Consider the following 21985-nt stretch of genomic DNA (forward strand, 5'->3'; position numbering starts at 1 on the left):
AAGGAGATCAGCCCTGGGATTTCTTTGAAAGGAATGATGCTAAAGCTGAAACTCCAGTGTTTTGGCCATCTCATGTGAAGAGTTGACTCATTGGAAAAGACCCTGATGCTGGGAGGGATTGGGGGCAGGAGGAGAAGGGGACGACAGAGGATGAGATGGCTGGATGGCATCACTGACTTGATGGACGTGAGTCTGAGTGAACTCTGGGAATTGGTGATGGACAGGGAGGCCTGGCGTGCTGCAATTCATGAGGTCGCAAAGAGTTGGACAAGACTGAGCGACTGAACTGAACTGAACTGAATTGTGCCTTTTACATATATAAGGACTTTGGCAGTCTAATAATGGCAAATTGGAGCTATTTGAAGTAGCTCCAATCTAAATAAGCTCCATTGAATGTAAGATGGTAATAGTGTCCCTTTTAGGATACAAAAGATAAAAGACACCAAAGCATGGCTCTCTGAAAACAATTAGAACTTAGGCATTGATAATGTTTAAAAAATTATGTATAAGTGGCATTCATTGTATAATGCATAAATCAACTTTTATATAGAATATACACCTTTATTTCAGTATTTTAGGCATGTGGGTTAATTGTTGGGTTTAGGGTAACCTAAGCTATACTGTACAGAATAGTATTAAGAGCCTACTTTTCAAAATGAGATGATTGGCATCTCAAATCTCATTTGGTTAATTCATAACTCAAGTAATGTTCTTTTCCCTTCATAAAGAAAACCATAATAATATTTTGTATTTCAGTGTAAAAATGCTTCAGGGAAATGATGTGTGTGTGTGTGTGTGTGTGTGGTTTATTTGCTTTTCTTTTATGTCATTTGGGAAGAAGCTAGGCATTAATGATGTTACGGCTATTTTTGACACTAATGGCCCTTTTAACCTATAATGCTAGCAATATTCAATAGAAGCTTATTCATGGAAATATTTTGTATAGGAAAAACATAGATTTAAATGTGCCAACTTATGCAGCAAAGCTTTATCATCTAACCATTCCCAGATCTCATTGGTATTGTTTTATTTTACAGATTTTTCCTTTTTACCAGGCTAGTCACTTCTGGTTCTGTACCTGCATATACTCTTACAGAAGTTAATTACAGCTATTGGTCAAGAGCACCTTGACTTAATATTTTCCTGGCAAGAGAAGGAATAGAGTAATCATTGTATATCTTAACTGAAGCTGAGCCACAAGTGATCTGGCTGAAGGCCCTCGCATAAAATTTTTCAGGCTTCCAAATAAATAACAATGGTAAAATTAAATCAATTTTATTTACTTCCAGACCATATGGATGAGCGGACAGTTTGCAATGGAATAGCCCCTGAAAAAGATGTAGATGGATTTCATATTATTAACATTGGAAGACTGTGTCTTGATCAACATTCCCTCATACCTGCCACTGCTAGTGCTGTTTGGGAAATTATCAGAAGAACAGGTTGGTCTATGGGACATAGGTGCTAAGTGCCACATGAGCATTTGTGCATTGCCTTGATGGAAAGGGTGAAAGAAAATAAGCCATTAAACTTCAGTCTACAGGAATAGATAAAGGTATAGAAATTGAAGAATAATCTGAAATAAGATAAAAGAAGAACTGGTATCAGGTTACAAGTAACCGCTGTTTCAGCTTTCAGGGAGTGCATTTTCCAAATAATAGATTTATCTCCCTACTTTAAAACTATAAACTTAAGGTATTTTGATATGCATTTTTCAAAATGTGTTATGTTTTTCCGTACCTTTAAAAACAAAATGTGCTGAACATTTGGAGCCATCTCTAATGACCTAGGTTTTCATTGTAGACACTTGCCCTTGAGCTGTGCTCTAAATAAAATAATGCTCTCAAAGACCCTCAAGCAGGCAGGTGATGGTTCCCCTGCCTGTATCACTGTCACTTACATTTCTGGCCGCATCTCCTCATCCCAGTCTGTTCTTTTCTACTGAGAAAGAGAACTTGCAAGGGAAAGCAGATCCTAGAATTATATTCATAGAATTTTAATAGTTATAAAACTTTAATTCTAATTTTTTCATTTTACTTATGAAAAAACTATGCCCCAAAGAGGTTAAGTGTATGAAATCTGTAAGCTTTACCTTTCAGATCTTTCTAAATCCGTACATTTAGTGCTTCTCTCCTATGAAGTAAACCGCGTACATTTTATGAAAAATACTTTTCTCAACTTCATTTTGTCCTAGATTTGGTCAAAGTTTGGTTGCCAGTTAACCTTGACATTGTTGTACCTTGCCTGTTTTATAATTAATAGTTAATATATTTTAAGTCTTCACAGTTCTACCTCTTCATGTGAATTTTAATGTTTAAAATAATTTAATGACAACTTGAAAATGTTTGTGGGTTTTTTTTTTATGAGGATATAATGAGAGGAAAAGTGACAAAACCAAAAAGTATAAAAAGAAATATTTTTAAATAATGAATTTTGGAACATTATAGACAATTCACAAAATAATTCAAATTTAATTAGAGGTTTTTAAAGAATATTTCAGTTGGCTGTTCAGATGATTACTTCTTCTTGTTTATTCTTCATTTAAATCAAACTCTGTGTTTTAAGGAATTGAAACATTTGGAAAAAATGTTGTTGTGGCTGGAAGATCCAAGAATGTAGGGATGCCCATTGCCATGCTCTTACACACAGATGGAGAACACGAACGGCCAGGAGGTAGGTGCCACTTGGAGATTCTATGCACTCTTATTAATACAATCTTCTCACTTCCTAAGCTCTTCAAATAAAAATGTATTTGGAAATGTGATTTAGCATATTTGTGGGTTTAGCTGGGAGGGATTGAGGGCAGGAAGAGAAGGGATGAGGATGAGATGGCTGGATGGCATCATCGACTTGATGGATGTGAGTTTGAGTGAACTCCGGGAGTTGATGATGGACAGGGAGGCCTGGCGTGCTGCAATTCATGGGGTCGCGAGGAGTCGGACATAACTGAGGAACTGAACTGAACTGAACTGAATGCAATAACGGTTTCCCTTATTCTTCATCTAATGACATGTGTGCACACGTGCTCAGTTGATCAGTCATACCTGATCCTTTGCGACCCCATGGACTGTAGCCTGCTGGGCTCCTCTGTCCATGGAATTTTCCAGGCACGAATACTAGAGTGGGTTGCCACTTCCTACTCCATCTAATGACATGAATGCCTTGATAATGTATAAAAGAATTGCTAGAAATATGCGGTCTCTTTGTTCCTATTTTTTTCTTTTGGCTATATGTACTTCTTTCATATCCTTAAACATATAGAGATTATGGAGAATCATATGGAGGTTCCTTAAAAAATGAAGAATAAAACTACCATGTGACCCAGCAATCCCACTCCTGAGCATATAGCCTGAGAAAACCACAATTAAAAAAGACACATGTACCGCAATGTTCATTGCAACACTATTTACAATAGCTAGGACATGGAAGCAACCTAGATATCTATCCACAGATAAATGGATAAAGAAGTTGTGGTATGTATATACTATGGAATATTACTAGCCATAAAAAAGAATGCATTTAGTCAGTTCTAGTGAGGTGGATAAACCTAGGGCCGTTATGCAGAATGAAGTCATAAAGAGAAAAAACACATATCATACATTAACACATATATATGGAATCTAGAAAAATAGTTCTAATGAACCTGTTGGCAGGGCAGGAACATAGATGCAGATGTAGAGGACGCTTGTGGACACAGCAGGGGAAGGAAAGAGTAGGACAAACTGAGAGAGCAGCGTTGCAATATATACATAACGTGTAAAATAGATAATCAGTGGGCAGCTGCTGTGTAGCACAGGGAGCTCCACAGGTCACCCTCTAGGGCACCCCTTGTGACAACCTAGAGGGGTGAGATGGGGATGGGTGCTAGAGAGGCTCAAGAAGGAGGAAATACATGTATGTTTATGACTGGTTCACATTGTTGTACAGTAGCAACCAACACAACATTGTAAAGCAAGTATCCTCCAATTAAAAAATTAAAATATTAAAAAAAGAAAGGTGGAAAGACTAGATACATACTAGATGCATAAATATCACATGTTGATAGATATCTGTATACCCATGTATACCATCTCACTAAAACACACCACCAATGCATGGATATAAGATTTTTTTTTACCATTATTACCTTGGTGAATTTCAGTTTCCTGTTCTAACATTTTCAAATACAGTTGATTCTTGAACAACACAGGTTGGAACTGCACAGTCCATTTATATTTTTTTCACTAAGCATTTACATACTACAGTACTATACACTCTGTGGTTAGTTGAATCAGTGAATATGGAACCGTGAATACAGTGGCTGACTATAAAGTTATAGGTGGATTCTCAACTGCACAAAGGGTGGGTGTTCCAAACCTCCACATTGTTCAAGGGTCAACTATACTAATTTTATGACCTTGGTTGACATAATGCATGTGAAATATTTTTTTAAACCGTGAAGCCCAGTGGAAAAACAAACCCAATGATAACATATCACTTATGCAAAGTGATGAATTATGAGAATTAAATATTGTTTTTCCTTCCTGGGATTAAGGACTTAAATATTACCAGATCAAAATGTGTATGAGGATAAAAGTTATCTTGGGCCTGATAGTGACTCATAGTAACTTTAAAAAGCCTTAGTTTTGGACTTCCCCAGTGGTCCACTGGTTAAGAATTTGCCTGCCAATGCAGGGGACATGGGTTCAATCCCTGGTCTAGGAAGATTCCATGTACCCCAGAGCAGTTAAACCTGTGCCCCACAATTACTGCGCCTGCGTGCCTAGAGCCTGTGCTGTGCAAAAAGAAAAACCACTGCAATGAGAAACCTGTGCACCACAACAAAGAGTAGCCCCTGCTTACCACAACTAGAGAAAGCCTATGCAGCGAGGAAGACCCAGCACAGCCAAAAGTTCATTAATTAATTATTTTAAAAGTCTGAGTTTTGAAGAGCTGTTCAAAAGACCAAATCTGGTAGTATGAACTTTGAGATGGTAGCCTACAAAGAGATGTAGTGTAGATGTATCTCTAGCTTAATTATTCACTTCTAACATAGTCTGTTAGTGCTCATCTATGTATCTCTTACGGAGAAGGCAATGGCACCCCACTCCAGTACTCTTGCCTGGAAAATCCCATGGACGGAGGAGCCTGGTAGGCTGCAGTCCATGGGGTCGCACAGAGTTGGACATAACTGAAGCGACTTAGCAGCAGCAGCATGTATCTCTTAGGATGTAATAATGATATTGAGTCATATTTGCCTTTATTTAATAGTTTCTGTTAAGCAAGGTAAAATAACCAGGAAGATTTACCTAAGTATACCATTTTTGTTGGAAGATTTTGACCAAGAGTCACTCGGCAGGTTTTTCTTCATTTTCAACACATTGTTATCTTATTTCATCAGTAACATATCAAGCAACATTATGCAACTTCATTATTTGCACAGCACTTTCTCATGATCTATCTTATTTTGTTCTCAATAATCTGGAATATATTCATATTCACATTTTGTAGCTAAAGGAAATGAACTTTAGAAACTTCAGTAACTTACCCAAGGCCATTCAAGGAAACAGTGTACAGAGCTGGGGGCTGGGTGCTGACTGTCTGGTTAGGAGGATAGTTTTGAAGTCAGACCCCTCTCCCACCAAGCCCTGTATCCTTGGACAAGTCATTTAATCTGTGTAAGCCTCCACTTCCCTCATTTGTATCTTTTTTGCTGGGTTATCGTAAAAACTAAATTAGATTTGAATGTGAAGCACTACTCACAGTGCCTGAGACAGTAAGTTAAGTAAGCCCTTGGTACATGTTACCCATGGCTATTACTATTATTTCTATTATTATGCTTAAGGCAATAACCTATGGCCATGCAGATGAAAAAGTTTAGAGTAACATAATCCAAGGTTAATGATGAATTTTTAACCTTCATTTGAAATTTTATTTTTTTTTTGTGGTGGGTTTTCTGTTTGCCTTTATTTGGATGATATCTAGTCTTTGTTGTAATAATTTGCATAAATGTAAAATTTATAAAGTTTATAAACTATTAGAAGTATGATTTATAATTTTACAAATTGTACTTTATATTATTAACATATTGTGTGCTAATTTCTTGATAAATTTCAATTTTGAATCATTTGTCTATAAAATACCTAAGTCTAAGAAAGTCAATTTCCCTCCTCTTTATGCAATTTAAAAGTAGATTTTCCTATGTTGTAAAACACATTGACTTTATAAATATTCTGTACTTTGTTTTGCAAGATATGTTCACTTGAATGCATGTTAAAAATTGAATAAAAGCAGAATTAGATATAGTACTGGTTACTTACATGCCAGGTGGTTAAATTTGCATTTATTATAGTGGCACCTAGGTGCCCTTTGGGCTTCTCTGGTAGCTCAGAGGGTAGAGCGTCTGCCTGCAGTGCGGGAGACCCGGGTTCAATCCCTGAGTTAGGAAGATTCCCCTGGAGAAGGACCTAGCAACCCACTCCAGTACTCTTGCCTGGAAAATTCCATGGACGGAGGAGCCTGGTAGGATACAGTCCATGGGGTCATGAAGAGTCGGACACGACTGAGCGACTTCACTTTCACTTTTCACTTTCACTTTAGGTGCCCTTTATAATTATAGTATCTAAAAGGTAATATATTGTAACTGATATTGGTCAATTTACAACATGGGTGGAAAGAGGTAATATATTGTAACTGATATTGGTCAATTTACAACATGGGTGGAAAAAGGTAATATATTGTAACTGATATTGGTCAATTCATAACATGGGTGGTGTTTAATCTCATGCACATTTAATAGGAATATGGTGACATATATGATTAGTATAATGAATTGTTGAGAGCTGCTCACTGAAAACCTGAAATCTGTGGGAAAGATAATATTTCAAATGTCCATGTCTGTTAGAGCAGTGATTATGTGGAGTGACTGCATGTGCATTGTTAGCTAGTGGAGATAATGAAGGAGGATTAACTGGGCAAATTCCTATCGATAGACCTTGTTCTGATGACACTCACAATGCTGAGCATCACCTCACATTGTATTTCTTTGCCAGAAAAGATTCAAAGCCCTAATGACTCATTTGTGTTTTAAAGCCAAAGATAATCGCACTAGAAGACATATGGTGAGGTTGTGGTACTATTGCAGTGGCATTAGTGCTGGGATTTTTTAAAAGAGCATTATGGAAGATTTTACTTAGAGTCCTATGGACCTAGGGATATTCTTGATCTTGTTTGTGCAATATGCATTCAGTACATATTCTCATTGAAACACTAGGGTGGGGAGTGGTAGAGTGTTGAAAAAGACTTGGCTAGCACTAGTAGTAAAGAACCTGTGCCAGTGCAGGAGACGTAAGAAACCTGGGTTCGATCCCTGGATTGGGAAGATGCCCTGGAGAAGAGAATGGCTACCACTCTAGTATTCTTGCCTGGAGAATCCCATGGACAGAGGAGCCCGGAGGGCTACAGTCCATGGGCTGTCAAAGAGTCGAACACTACTGAAGCAACTGAGCACACACACCCCTGTCTCCAGAAGATGAGAGATTGCATCTTCAGGACACCATGTTTTCTTAAAGCTCAGGTTCCTCATTGATATTCAGCTTTTGCACTCAAGCTGCCCATCTGCTGCAAATTCTATAAATCAGGTACATTTTTTTTTTTTTTAATTCAAGGAACATCCTATATAAATGGAAAAACCTCAAGATATTTTGTCAGTGGAATGCCTTGCCTTTGTGAAAATTGGCTCCAGTTGTGAAAAATGTACATTTTTGCCACTTTGGAAGCATTATCGGGCCTTCAGGTGGTAATACAGGAGTGGATGTTCCAGGCAGTGCAATGTGATATGAGAGCTATGTGTGATTAAGCTCAGCCCAGTGCTAGGTTGGCCCAGGTGCCCTCCAGTTTCAAAGAGAGGAGCCAAAAAGGAATGCCTGGGATAGGAGTCAGGCAAAGCAATCACAAAGTCTCAGTCAGGAGACTGAGATTCTTGGTCTTGTTGCCAGGGGAGTGAGGTGGACTTTTCCTGCCTCTGTGGAATGAACCATTGCCAAACTGGGGCAGGCGGACACCAGGCATATAGTCTTTATTCCTCCCATCCCACTGTTCCTAAGGTAGAAGTACTCACGGTAAGATATTGGGGATATTATGTCTTGTGATTCCTCCGTGTTGAGTTGGCGTCACTGAATTATAGCTTTGAGTTTGTTTAGTGGAAAGCAATAGCAAAGAACAAATGCTTTTTGCAGTCTCATTTTCTGTGTTGAATAGTAGGAGTACTGTTTCATTTTCAGAGTATCGGAAATTCAGCCAGCTAGTATCTGGAAAGCACTGTACTCGGAAAAATACCACATATCCTCACATTGGGCAGCTGGAACTGTTAGTTACACTGTTGAAACTAACATTCAGTTCAGTTCAGTTCAGTCGCTCAGTCATGTCCAACTCTTTGTGACCCTATGAATTGTAGCACCCCAGGCCTCCCTGTCCATCACCAACTCCCGGAGTTCACTCAAACTCACGTCCATTGAGTCAGTGATGCCATCCAGCCATCTCATCCTCTGTCATCCCCTTCTCCTCCTGCCTCCAATCCCTCCCAGCATCAGAGTCTTTTCCAGTGAGTCAACTCTTCACATGAGGTGGCCAAAGTACTGGAGTTTCAGCTTTAGCATCATTCCTTCCAAAGAACACCCAGGACTGATCTTCAGAATGGACTGGTTGGATCTCCTTGCAGTCCAAGGGACTCTCAAGAGTCTTCTCCAACACCACAGTTCAAAAGCATCAATTCTTCGGTGCTCAGCTTTCTTCATAGTCCAACTCTCACATCCATACATGACTACTAACACTAAACAGTGTATAAAAAAATGAAATGAAGTTCAAATCCTTTTCTTTCCCTTTCATTTTCTCTGTTTCATCCTGACCTCAGAGCACCAGGCATTTGTTTAATTAGCAGCACAAAACATCCCTTTTCTAATGTCTATAAGCCCAATAGTTCAAAGCATGACTTGTAAGGATTGTTGTGTTCTGCTCCACCAGCATTTTCAGCCATTTCTCCCATCAAGTCCCCTTTGGTACCTTCTGCTGAAGCTTCATAGAACTACATATTATTCCCCAAACACACCACCTCTTCCAAACCGCCTTTCCATTACATACACTGTTCCCTAGGCAGGGAATGCTTCTTCTCATCCCTCACCTGCTTTCCTCTCACCTTCCACCCATCTTTCATGATGTGCACCAAATCTAATTCTTAAATGTTATCTATGCTGCCATCACAATACTAATTCTGTTACGTCTTGATTGTCTACCTATTCCCCTTTTCTACACATGCTTAGTAAACATGAGCTGCTTAATGACAAATATTTCTTCTTGGGCTGTTTCTATCTCTGAAATTTAGCCCTGAGATTGGCATGTAATAATGCAACTAGTCAATGAATCAATAACAGTTTATTAGTGTCTCCTATTGGCACCGAAGAATTGATGCTTTTGAATTGTGATGCTGGAGAAGATTCTCTAGAGTCCCTTGGACTGCAAGGAGATCAAACCAGTCAATCCTAAAGGAAATCAACCCTGAATACTCATTGGAAGGACTGATGCTGAAGCCAAAGCTCCAATACTTTGGCCACCTGATGCCTTCACATCATTGGAAAAGATGCAATTCTTTGGAAAGGACCCTAATGCTAGGAAAGGTTGAAGGCAAAAGGAGAAGAAGGCAGCAGAGGATGAAGTGGTTAGATAGCATCACTGACTCAATGGATATGAGCTTGAGAAACTCCGTGAGATAGTGAAGGACAGGGGAGCATGGTATACTGGAGTCTGCAAGATCCCAAACAGTCAAACACAGTTAGTGACTGAACAACAACATGAGCCTGTATTATAGAAAATAAGACTGCAGGCTAGGGATTTAAAATAAAATATTGCTATTTGTTGAGGGGAAAAAAATTCCCTGTATAGTGAGGAGGAGGGAGAGAAGTAGCTAGGTGCTTACTACACACTAACTCCTTCATATTTTAACATTATAGACATTTATATATAAGCATAACTTATGACACCCCTTCCCCCAAGAATCAGATCACAAGAGAGGAGAATGCCTCATGACCATCAGGAGGAGATCTTTGTATACTGGGAAGAGAAGGGAGTTGTTAACAACAGCATTAATTGAAAGAGGTCACAGCATTTTTCCAGTAAAACATTTAAAATTTATCATTTTGTTTAGACTATTTTTTTTCCTCATGCTGCTGCAATGTAATACTGCCTTCTTACACAGGGGCTGATTTCTTTCTCACTAAGTATGCACAATATGACAGTGAATAAATCATATTCTTGAGCTCACAGTTCAGTAGGAAAGACAATCACTAAACAATCAGGTAATGATGATTAATCATAATTGTGCAAAATGCTGTAAAAGAGAAGAGATTTCTATAATAAAAGCTTAAGGAATGGATGATTTCTAACTATAGTTCTGCATGAAGGTTTTACCTATTTATGTCTATCTTCTGTTACTGTTGCAATGGAATATTTTTAATAGTCTGCTTTCTGTCACTACGCTTCATTTCAGACTAAAAAAATCCCACCTCAGGGACAAAAACAAAAATATATACTACTTAAAGTTATTTAAAATTTCTAAAATATCTAGAGGAAAAGTTTCATTCTGTAGAAAATAAATAATTCATACCATAATGGTAAATTATGATTTGATGATTTTTAAAAAAATCAAGTCAATGCCATGCAATTATTATATGTATAAAATAAGAACATCAGATAGAACTTCCTCAAACAGGCCTCTCGGAAAATCTCTCCTACTCCCTCACACACAGTTCTATAGAGACACTAAAGAACTTTTCCTTCACAACATTTATCAGTTTGTAATTATAATTTATTTGTATCATTATTGATTAATGTTCATCATACTTAGTGGACTGTTAACTCCACAAAAGCAAAAACCAGATTTCTTTATCTTCCCATTTTATTTCCAGAATCTACTAATAGCACAGTATTTCTCCAAAAATTCTTTGTTCAATAAATGAGTGAAAAGATCAGTTTATTTGTAGACCATGAGTATCACAAAGGTTTTAACACAGCTATTCATAAACTGTAGTCTTAGAAGGCCTAATGTACCACAAGATTTTAAATGGTTCTGAGGCTAACCATGAAAGGCCAAAAAGTGGGCAATGGCCCAATTCCTGGAAATCCCTTCCCCTTCCCCCCAAATAATCAGGGAATAACTGAAATAATCGGGGAATAATTAGAATAATAGTTGGAATAATATTGAGTTGGAATAATCTTCCCACTCATTTGCCTAAGATATTACTCAGCCCATAAAAACTTGCCACCCCATATTTTGGGGGCTCTTACCTTCTGAGATGGCCCACACTCTGTCTATGGAGTGTGTTTCTTTCTAAATAAATCCATTTCTTACCTAAAGGAAAAAAAAATAGTATTTTAAATGGGTTTGCGGGGGATCTGGTTTCGATCCCTGGGTTGGGAAGATCCCTTGGCAACCCACTCCAATGTTCTTGCCTGGAGAATTCCTTGAACTGAGGAGCCTGGCAGGCTATAGTCCATGGGGTCACAAAGAGTCAGACACAACTGAGTGACTGACACTGGTTGCTGGCTAATTTTTTTTTGAAGGGACAAAAATTAGTCAAATAAGTCTGGGAAATCTGGGTTAAACAAAATCAAACATATATCTTGACTGTGAATATAGTCATATAATATAGCCTTTAATATAGTGACCATTGTGAAACTCTGAGAGAGTAAAAGTCTTTGGTATTTGACCCTGGAAGTTGTTTTTTCCCTCTAAAACAATATAAATCCATATATGTATATTTATATACATCCTGGAATGCGAAGTCAATTGGGCCTTAGGAAACATCAGTACGAACAAAGCTAGTGGAGGTGATAGAATTCCAGTTTAGCTACTTCAAATCCTAAAAGATGATGCTGTCAAAGTGCTGCACTCAATATGCCAGCAAATTTGGAAAACTCAGCAGTGGCCACAGGACTGGAAAGGTCAGTTTCATTCCAATCCTGAGGAAAGGCAATGCCAAAGAATGCTCAAACTACTGCACAACTGCACTCATCTCACACACTAGCAAAGTAATGCTCAAAATTCTCCAAACCAGGCTTCAACAGTATGTGAACCGTGAACTTCCAGATGTTCAAGCTGCATTTAGAAAAGGCAGAGGAACCAGAGATCAAATTGCCAACATCCATTGGATCATTGAAAAAGCAAGAGAGTTCCAGAGAAACATCTACTTCTGCTTTATTGAGTATGCCAAAGCCTGTGACTGTGTGCCTGTGACCTGCTTCCTGGGAAATATGTATGCAGGTCAAGAAGCAACAGTTACAACTAGACATGAGCAACAGACTGGTTCCAAATTGGGAAAGGAGTACGTCAAGGATGTATATTGTCACCCTGCTTAACTTACATGCAGAGTACATCATGGGAAATGCCGGGCTGGATGAAGCACAAGCTGGAATCAAGATTGCCGGGAGAAATATCAATAACCTCAGATATGCAGATGACACCACCCTTATGGCAGAAAGTAAAGAAGAGCTAAAGAGCCCCTTGATGAACATGAAAGAGGAGAGTGAAAAAGTTGGCTTAAAACTCAGCATTCAGAAAACTAACATCATGGCATCCAGTCCAATCACTTAATGACAAATAGATGGGGAAACAATGAAAACAGTGAAAGACTTTATTTTGGGGGGCTCAAAATCACTGCAGATGGTGACTGCAGCCATTAAATTAAAATATGCTTGCTCCTTGGAAAAAAAGCTGTTGCGACCCCATGGACCGTAGCCTATCAGGCTCCTCCATCCATGGGATTTTCCAGGCAAGAGTGCTGGAGTGGATTGCCATTTCCTTCTCCAGGGGATCTTCCCGACCCAGGAATCAAACCCAGGTCTCCCACATTGCGGGCAGACGCTTTACCATCTGAACCACCAGGAAGCCGATCAACCTAGACAGGATATTAAAAAGTAGAGACATTACTTTGCCAACAAAGGTCCATCTAGTCAAAGTTAGGATTTTTCTAGTAGTCATGTATGGATGTGAGAGTTGGAGTATAAAGAAAGCAGAGTGCCGAACAATTGATACTTTTGAACTGTGGTGTTGGAGAAGACTCTTGAGAGTCCCTTGGACTACAAGGAGATCCAACTAGTCTAACCTCAAGGAGACCAGTCCAGAATATTCATCAGAAGGACTGATGTTGAAGCTGAAACTCCAATACTTTGGCCACCTGATGCAAAGAACTGAGTCACTAGAAAAGACCCTGATGCTGGGAAAGATTGAAGGTGGAGGAGAAGGGGACGACAGAGGATGAGATGGCTGGATGGCATCACTGACTCGATGGACATGAATTTGAGTAAGCTCTGAGAGTTGGTGATAGACAGGGAGGCCTGGCGTGCTGCAGTCCATGGGGTCACAAAGAGTTGGACGTGACTGAGCAACTGAACTGAACTGAACTGAATGTATATTTATAGTTGCCATATTTGTATCTATATATTTGCTATATATGTACTGATATACCCCAGAGATCTAGCCTTTTTCCACACAGAGGACGAATAGGGCAATAAGCAGGATGTTGTTCTTCAAGATGTCTGCATTTTTCACTGTCAATTTCAGGACCTTGAGAAAACTTATTTAGCATCAGTCTATGGTCTTTTAAGGCTTTCCTGGTAGCTCAGATGGTAAAGAACCTGCTTACAAGGCAGGAGACCCAGGTTCGATCCCTAGGTTGTGGTGATCCCCTGAAGAAGGATATGGCAATTTGCTCCAGTATTCTTGCCTTAGAGCATTCCATGGACAGAGAGGCCTGGCAGGCTACAGTCTTTGGGTCACAAAGAATTGGACATGGCTGAGTGACTAACACTATGCCCTTATAAGCAAGTTTGCAAAAGCAGACATCGTAGTAAGATTCCTCAGTTTATTTTTATCTGTTAATCTTGGAAGAAAGAAAATAAATGCAAAAATTATATAAAGCTTTAACAAATAGACCTCATACACACATCTCCCAGCCAAAACAACTAGAAAGCAAAGGGTAACACTTTACTTAGCCTTTGTCCCATGACTGAGTTCGGTACCTCATTTTGGCTAGGGGTTGGGAGGGTCTGATTGCCTTTTTTTTTTTTTTTTTTAATGTATATATAGCTTAAAATCTGTTTCACAGTCATGAATACTACCATCAATCCTGACCCGGCAGCTTGGTAGCATGAGGAATTTGGTCACCTGGGGAATTGATTCATGTGGATGATTTAACAAATTTTATCCCTACCAATAGGAAAATAAACCCAAAAATATGACTCCAAAGCCAGTATTTTCATTTGTAATCAGCAACTTGTTCTCTCCATAGTTGCAATCTTGACAGGTAAAGTTGGACTCCTGGAGCAGGAGAGCCTCATGTTAATGAGACTCGGTGCTCTGATCATATTGCCTGAGTGCATCCTGTGTTCCTGTATTTCCCTGAAACTCAGTGTTCAGTTCATATTAGCTATTATAGTGTGCTTGCTCTAAAAAGTATTTAAAGTGGTCCACAACAATACGCAAATCACAATGCAAATGAGAAGTAGTTAAGAAAAAGGAGAAATAAGACCTGAAACTAAAATGGAGTTATGAATAAAGCTACTATTAAAAATAGGCTACTATAAATTATAAATTTATTATAAATTTATAATAAATAATTTTAATAAAAATAAAGCTACTATATAAAAACATCATTAAATCTTCATGGATATTTTCCCTGGCCAAGCACACTGCAGTTTATATACTGTCACTAAATATATGTTTGGTGAATTTAATTGGGTCTAAACTACACTTTCTGTATTAGGGTCAGTAGTTTCATTCTGTGAGCTTTTTAGCAGGAAAACAAAATGACTAGTTACCCAATTAAGTGTCTTTAGGATTAAAAATAAACACATGCTCAGAATAAATAAAACATTTTCTGATTTTAAAACCAAAGAGTAATTTCTCCTAAATTCCTTATAAGCAGGGAACTAGGAATGGACTGAGTAATGTTCATAATGCTTTTTAATTTAATGAAATGGTCATATTTTATAGAGTTATTTCTTTCATTGTTTAGCATAGGTCAGAGCTACCACTGGCATGTATTTCTCTGATCTCACTCATACATTTCTTCTGATTCTCAGTTTTTGAGTCATTCTCTTCTTCCCGACTTCTAAACCAGTGTTCTCAACCTTAGCTGTCCACTAGTATCATCTGACGGCTTTTGAAAATGTAGCCACCTGAACCCAGTGCAGAACAATTATATCAGAGTCTTTGTGAGGAGGATCTGAATATCAGCATTTTTTATAAAGCTTCATAAAAGAATCTAACACAATGATAGTAATTGAGGATGAAGCTCAAAACATTGGAATGAGTCCAGGACTTCACTTCCTATTCCAGAGTCATTCTGTAGGCATTTTTTCCCTAGCCTCATAGCTTCATTTTTTAATGTTTTAAATTAATTTTTATTATAGTATAGTTGCTTTACAGTGTTGTGTTAGTTTCTGCTGTACAGCAAAGTGGATCAGCTATATGGTTATATGTACCCCCTCTTTTTCGGATTCCTTCCCACTTAGCTTACCACAGAGCCTTGGGTAAAGTTTCTTGTGCTATATAGTAGGTTCTCATTAGTTATCTATTTTATACATAGTATCAATAGTACATATATGTGTCAATCTCCCAATTTCCCAATTCATCCCACCCTCCCCCTAGTTTGGTGTCCATATGTTTGTTCTCTTTATCTGTGTCTTTATTTATACTTTTCAAATAAGCTCATCTATACCATTTTTCTAGATTCCACAGATATGCATTAATATATGATGTTTGTTTTTCTTCTTCTGACTTATTTCACTCTGTGAGACAGCCTCTAGGTCCATCCATGTCTCTGCAAATACCATCCTCATAACTTTAAATCCACCTGTATCACCCCTATGCTCTACAGCCATGTAACCACTGTCCACTTGACAGCTCCACTTGAATGGTCCACAGGGATCTCAAAATTACCAAATACAAACCTTCACTCTTAATTTTACTCCCCATAGTCCTCATCATCTTAGTAAATGTCACCATCGATTCACCTAGTTGCTCAGGCCATCCTTGACTTCTCTCTCTCACATTCCCTATCTTATCCATTAGCAATCTGTGCAAAACATACCTATGATCTCATCACATTCAATAGTAAGTCCCTAGGTCAGTAAACCATTATCTCACACTATAAAATGTACACATTTTATAAAATTTACATCTGCCTTTGTCCCATCTCCCACATCCAGTCTATTTTCCAAGTGGTGTGTCTCAGTCATTGGTGGCTTCCCTTAATACTCACAGCAACAAAATGCCAGAATAGAAGCCAAATCCCTTGCTGTCATATGCAAGATATTACATGACCCGACCTATGTCTCCTTACTCATTTCCTACCACTTACCTTCCTCACTACTCTCCAGCCACACCTACCTTTTGCTTTCCTAGAACATGCCGTACATGTCCATGTGTCAGATCTTTGCTCTTGGCTTTCCTTTTGCCTAGAATGCTCTTTTATGTAGTCATTTGAGTAACTTATTTCCTCACTCCTTCTGGTTTCTATTCAGGTGTTATCTCCATGGGAGACCTGGGTTCAATCCCTGGGTTGGGAAGATCCCCTGGAGAAGGGAAAGGCTACCCACTCTGGTATTCTGGCCTAGAGAGTTCCATGGACTGTATGGTCCATGGGGTCACGAAGCGACTTTCACTTCACTTCACCATTCTTAGCTTCCTCGCTACCCTCCAGCCACACCTGCCTTTTGCTTTCCTAGAACATGTCGTACATGCTCATGTGTCAGATCTTTGTTCTTGGCTTTCCTTTTGCCTACAGTGCTCTTTTTTGTAATTATTTACATAATTTATTTCCTCACTACTTCTGGTTTCTGTTCAGATGTTATCTCCACAGGCTGCACCTGACCACCTTATCAAAATAGCACCTATCCTGTTGCTCTTTATTCACTTATTCTGTGCTTCTTAACTCATAGCATTTATTCTTATGTAAATTTTTATTATAGACTTATTTGCTCATTTATGTCTTATCTTTGTTGGATGATGAGTCCATGAGTTAAATTCAATAATTTTTGGCTGAAACCAGGGGCATATATTTTTAATTATCTAGAGCAATAGGTGGTTATGATTCAGTAAGTCTTTCCTAATACTCTTTCTCACAAAAGAAATTTGAGATAGACGTAAAAGGAGTGAGATTGAAATGGTATTTGACTAAATGTGAAACCATATTCCTTAGTTTGCATCTACCTAGCAACCCAAAGTGTTTGAAAGATAACTGACAGACTGATAAACAGCAAATCAAACCAGCCTAGTCTTGACCAGATGCCAGGTTAAAGTCTGGCCCATTTAAAATATGAAAAGAAGGCTTAGATCTGAGTGCTCTGTAACTACATCTCAAGTTATTTAAATAAAAAGCAGCTGAAATTGAAACAAAAAACTTATAGTTAATGGAATTCAGGAGCCAAGAGAGTACAATATTATTTTAAGATCTAGGAAAATTGTTGTTGTTGTTCAGTCACTAAGTCATGTCCAACTCTTTGCGACCCCATGACTGCAGTGCGCCAGGCTTCCCTGTCCTTCACCATCTCCCAAAACCTGCCCAAACTCATGTCCATTGAGTCGGTGATCCTATCTAACCATCTCATCCTCTGTCCTCCCCTTCTCTGCCTGCCTTCAATCTTTCCCAGCATCAGGGTATTTTCCAGTGAGTCAGCTCTTTACATCAGGTGACCAAAGTATTGGAGCTTCAGCTTCAGCATCCAGTGAATATTCAGGATTGATTTCCTTTAGGATTGACTGTTTTGATCTCCTTGCTTCCCACTTGGAAAAATTGGCTAGAGATTATTTTACAAGAAGATCCCCTGGAGGAGGAAATGGCAACCTACTCCAGTATTCCTCCCTGGAAAATGTCATGGACAAAGGAGCCTGGTAGGGCCACAGTCCATCGGGTCATGAAGAGTCAGAGACAGTAGATCAACTGAGTACACACAAAAATTAAAGCCTAAACTGTCTTTTTTTGTGTTAGAGGCACATGTTTTCCGTCAGATGTGCTCTCATCAGTACTACCGGTGTATTCTGGGTGGGATTTGAAGGCAGACTTTATGCCTAAGGAAAAAGAAGTGTCATCGAGATCCCTCCCTGGCCTCCCTAGTATCAGCATAATCCCAGAAATGCTATTCTGCTGACCAAAGTGAAAACACAGTGTGTGCCAGCTCCGATTCTACTGCTCGGACCTCCTTTCCTTTCTGTCCCATGTGGAGGCTGTGCAGTGAAGTGACGAGGAGCTTGGCCTCAAGAGCTGGACTAGATCAGTTTGAATTCTGGCTCTTACATAGATTTATGACCTTGGACAAATTATGGGATCTTTGTGTTTTCTCACTTTTCTCATTTATATAATGTAAATAATGTTAGTTTCAACCTCACAAAAAATACACTTACAGTGTTTGGTGAGGATTGTTGTGAGTTAATATATATAACTAGAACAGTGCTAGTTGTGTAGTAAGTTCTTCCATAAGGGTTGTTTTTATCATATATGCTTTGGTTCTGCCCATGTAGCTTCCATGGAGCATTTCTTAGTAGAAAGGGTTTTGTCTTTCTGTTTCATGCTTAAAGATATAAAATAGCAGCTTATGAAGAGAGAAAGAAATATATATTCAAATTCAGAACCTTTAGGCCTCTGGAGTCATTTGTCTTAAAACAGAACTCAGGCTTCATTTTTCTATATAGTGCTGTTCTGTTGATGAGTACTGAGTTTTCCTTCTTGACAAAAAGAAGTTTTCCTTCTTTGCTATTTCCTTGCTTTTTCCCTTAAGCCAGACCCCTGGTATAAGTTAAATGTATCAGGAATGATGCAATTTTCCCTTATCCAGAGAAGCTGACAAAGCAATACCCTATGTGTGAGATTCTAGCTCCTACTGGATTTGCCATTTTGCTTCATCTGCTGATGCAGGCACAAACATACAGGTTTGAAGATTTGCCTTATGGATAAAGAAGATGAGACTTGCCCTGTGTTGTTGAGGAAGATAGATCTAGGATCATAGCAAAAAGGTAGAGTTTTGCTATTATATGAAGGACTTTCTAACAGTTTGAGCTAAATAAAATACCCATAATTATTTTTATGGAAAATAACTTATTAGTTGGAAAAGATAGGAAAAGCATAAGGGAATTGAAGCAGAAGCAAGCTAAATTCCTGCTCACATTAAGAATCTGTCTCTAAGAGCTTTAAGTGCCCCTGTGTGGTTCTTAGCTAAAGTAGATCATGGTTCTCTCTGCCAGTTCTGTAACTTATATCTCCTTTTAATGTGGAATTATCACACTGTATTACAGTTCCGATTCACAGATCTGTTTTTATGTGAGAGTAGAGAATTGTGTGTCTCCATTACTTGGCATGGCCCTGGGATTATTTCTTGGCTGTTGAATAAATGAAATGCCTGACAAAAGTAAATTCCTCATTTAGGTAATTCTAACAAAAAAAATGATACTCTAAAATGAATCATATTGTGTTGTCTTAGCATTTCTAACATCAAAAATTATTTCCTCAGTTGGCACTCTGTGTTAGTTAGCACCAACCCTTTGCTACAATCTGCAATTTTGCATAAATCACAGAGGCAATGATAGCCTAGAAGATTGCGCAGGGGGCTGGCTCCCAGTGAACAATCCTGGATTGACTGCAGACTCTTATATAGTCAGAAGCATTTCTTGCCCAGCAGCTAATTATTAAGTTCTAACAGAGCTCTATGATTCTAGGAGATAGGTCCTCAGTCTTTCGTTCTTATTATATCTTACAAATATGATGTAAAACACTAGGCACAATAAAGTTGCTTAAGACTCTTCTTATAAAACATTTTTACCTAGATTTGTGTGATAGAGAAAAGGAGGCCTGAGCCCAGGCTGTTATCATATGCACACTAAGAGGATAAAACTGAGTGTGAGAAAAAGTCATCTGAGTGTCAAAGATATGCATCATTCTGTGGAGTGGCTGTGGTAACTTGTTGGTTCTGATTATCCTAGGGAAAAAGCTAAGGCACTAGAGATGACTAGCTGCAGCAAGCCCTGGAATTCACTGAAGAAAAGTGATGGAACACCAGAATTGAAAACAGAAATGACGAAATTTTCACAATGCTGAGTAAGACAGGTCAAATAAGAGTAGGGTTAGGACAGCTAGTTCTCAGGAAAAGGGATAGGGTTTTGTTGTTTAGTCACTAAATTGTGCCCAACATTTTGTGAACCCATGGACTGTAGCCTGCCAGGTTCCTCTGTCCATTGGATTCTCCAGGCAAGAATACTAGAGGGGGTTGCCATTTCCTTCTCCACGGGATCTTCGTGACTCAGGGATCGAACCTGCATCTCTTGCATCTACCTGCACTGGCAGGCAGGTTTGTTACCAGCTGAGCCACCAGGGACGTTCAAAATATTTTTTCTTTATTGATTTGGCTGTGCTGTCTTAGTTGTGGCATGCTCGATCTTCTAGCTGCAGCATGCAGGATCTTGAATTGTGGCATATGGGATCTAGTTCCTCTGTCAGGGATCAAACCTGGTCCCCTGCATTGGGAGCATGGAGTCTTAACCAGAGGACAACCAGACCACCACAGGAGTCCCTCCAGGAACAGGTATCCAGGGGCAAATGCAGAAGAGTCTGAGGCATTATTTGAACACATTTATTTTTAACTCCCTTGGTTCACTTCTCTTTTGCTGTCATCATATACTCTAATGAATAGTAGGTTAAAAACCTTCCCATAGTTTGTGCAACAGTCAGAAACGGATCCATCAAGTTTAAAAAAGACTTTGATATTGACATGACTATTCCTAGCCACAGTCAGGAGTTAAAAAATAAATTAACTAGATAGTATTAATTAAGAAGTGGAGTTATCTAAAAGATCTTTCCATGCTGATTGAAATTTATCTCAATTTTTTTTCTTTTGCTTGAAGCTTTATAGGTTGTTAATAATATGTGTATATAACTCACTGAACTATGTATCACTCAGTTCCTTAATGAAATCATTAGTAATGATGAAGTGGGAGGTTTTGGTTTCATTTTGGTTTTAATTTTGGTTTTTGCAAGGATTTGGGATGCTCTCATTTGGTGGTTTTTTAATTATTATTTTTTTGGCTGTGCTGGATCTTCATTGACCCACTCAGGGCACTCGGGCTACTGGCTGTGGTGCGTGCACTTCTCTACTTGCCACAGGTGGGCTCGGCAATTGCAGCACACAGGCTTAGTTGTGGCATGTGGGATTTAGTTCCCTGACCAGGGATTGAGCCCGGGCCCCTTCATTGGGAACATAGAGTCTTATCCACTAGACCACCAGGGAAGTCCCAGGGGTCTCTCATTTGGAACAAGAGAATGCTTGAGTGGGCTGTTAACATCTAAGGGAAGTTTTCTAAATATAGGAAAACTGTATTAAGATAGAGATGGGAGGATGCTTCATAATTCTGGTGCCTGGGGATGGTTCTAAACATATACTTTACATATGTTGACTGTTTACAGCTTGTACTTACTTTTAGTAACTACATGTCTTTAATAATATTTGTTTAATAAATAGCTACTGAGAATTCTCTCAGTATATGCAAGATACTGAGCAAGACTTTGAAAAGAAAACTGATACAAAGGACACGGCTTCTGTTCTAACTAGACTTTGTGATGTTAGACCCCAGTTGATGGTGAAGGGAGGAGGGACTTCATAGATGATGCCAAGTTTCTGGGCAGAAAATACCAAGGAAGGTGGTGCCATTATAAGAGTAGATAACATAGGCAGGATAGCAGGTTTGCAGTGGCATTTGCAGACATGAAGGAGGACACAATGAGTGAAGGAATTTGGGTTTTAGTTCATGTATCCTCTATTTATATTTATGTGTGGCACTTGGACAAGTAGATCTTGAGTAAAAGAATAAGAATAGAGTTAACAGAGTCTGTTTGGAAGTCATATGAGAAAATATCACTTCTAAAGGTATAGGAGCCATTCATATGTTCCAAGGGAAATGGTATGGAAT

At 38.8% G+C, this 21985-nt stretch overlaps 1 protein-coding gene across 6 annotated transcripts in view; it reads left to right on the plus strand.

Annotated features, from left to right (window-relative positions):
* The window catches only part of MTHFD2L (methylenetetrahydrofolate dehydrogenase (NADP+ dependent) 2 like), a 151884-nt gene that overhangs the window by 39696 nt on the left and 90203 nt on the right, over positions 1-21985 (plus strand). For all 6 annotated transcript variants that reach the window (XM_024993325.2, NM_001206095.4, XM_024993327.2 and 3 more), the window contains 2 exons: positions 1290-1442; positions 2566-2673. In XM_024993325.2, the coding sequence (XP_024849093.1) occupies positions 1290-1442; positions 2566-2673 (261 nt within the window). The remainder of the gene's footprint in view (positions 1-1289; positions 1443-2565; positions 2674-21985) is intronic.

This window comes from Bos taurus, chromosome 6 (assembly GCF_002263795.3).
Source record: "Bos taurus isolate L1 Dominette 01449 registration number 42190680 breed Hereford chromosome 6, ARS-UCD2.0, whole genome shotgun sequence".
In the NCBI taxonomy this organism is placed as follows: domain Eukaryota; kingdom Metazoa; phylum Chordata; class Mammalia; order Artiodactyla; family Bovidae; genus Bos; species Bos taurus.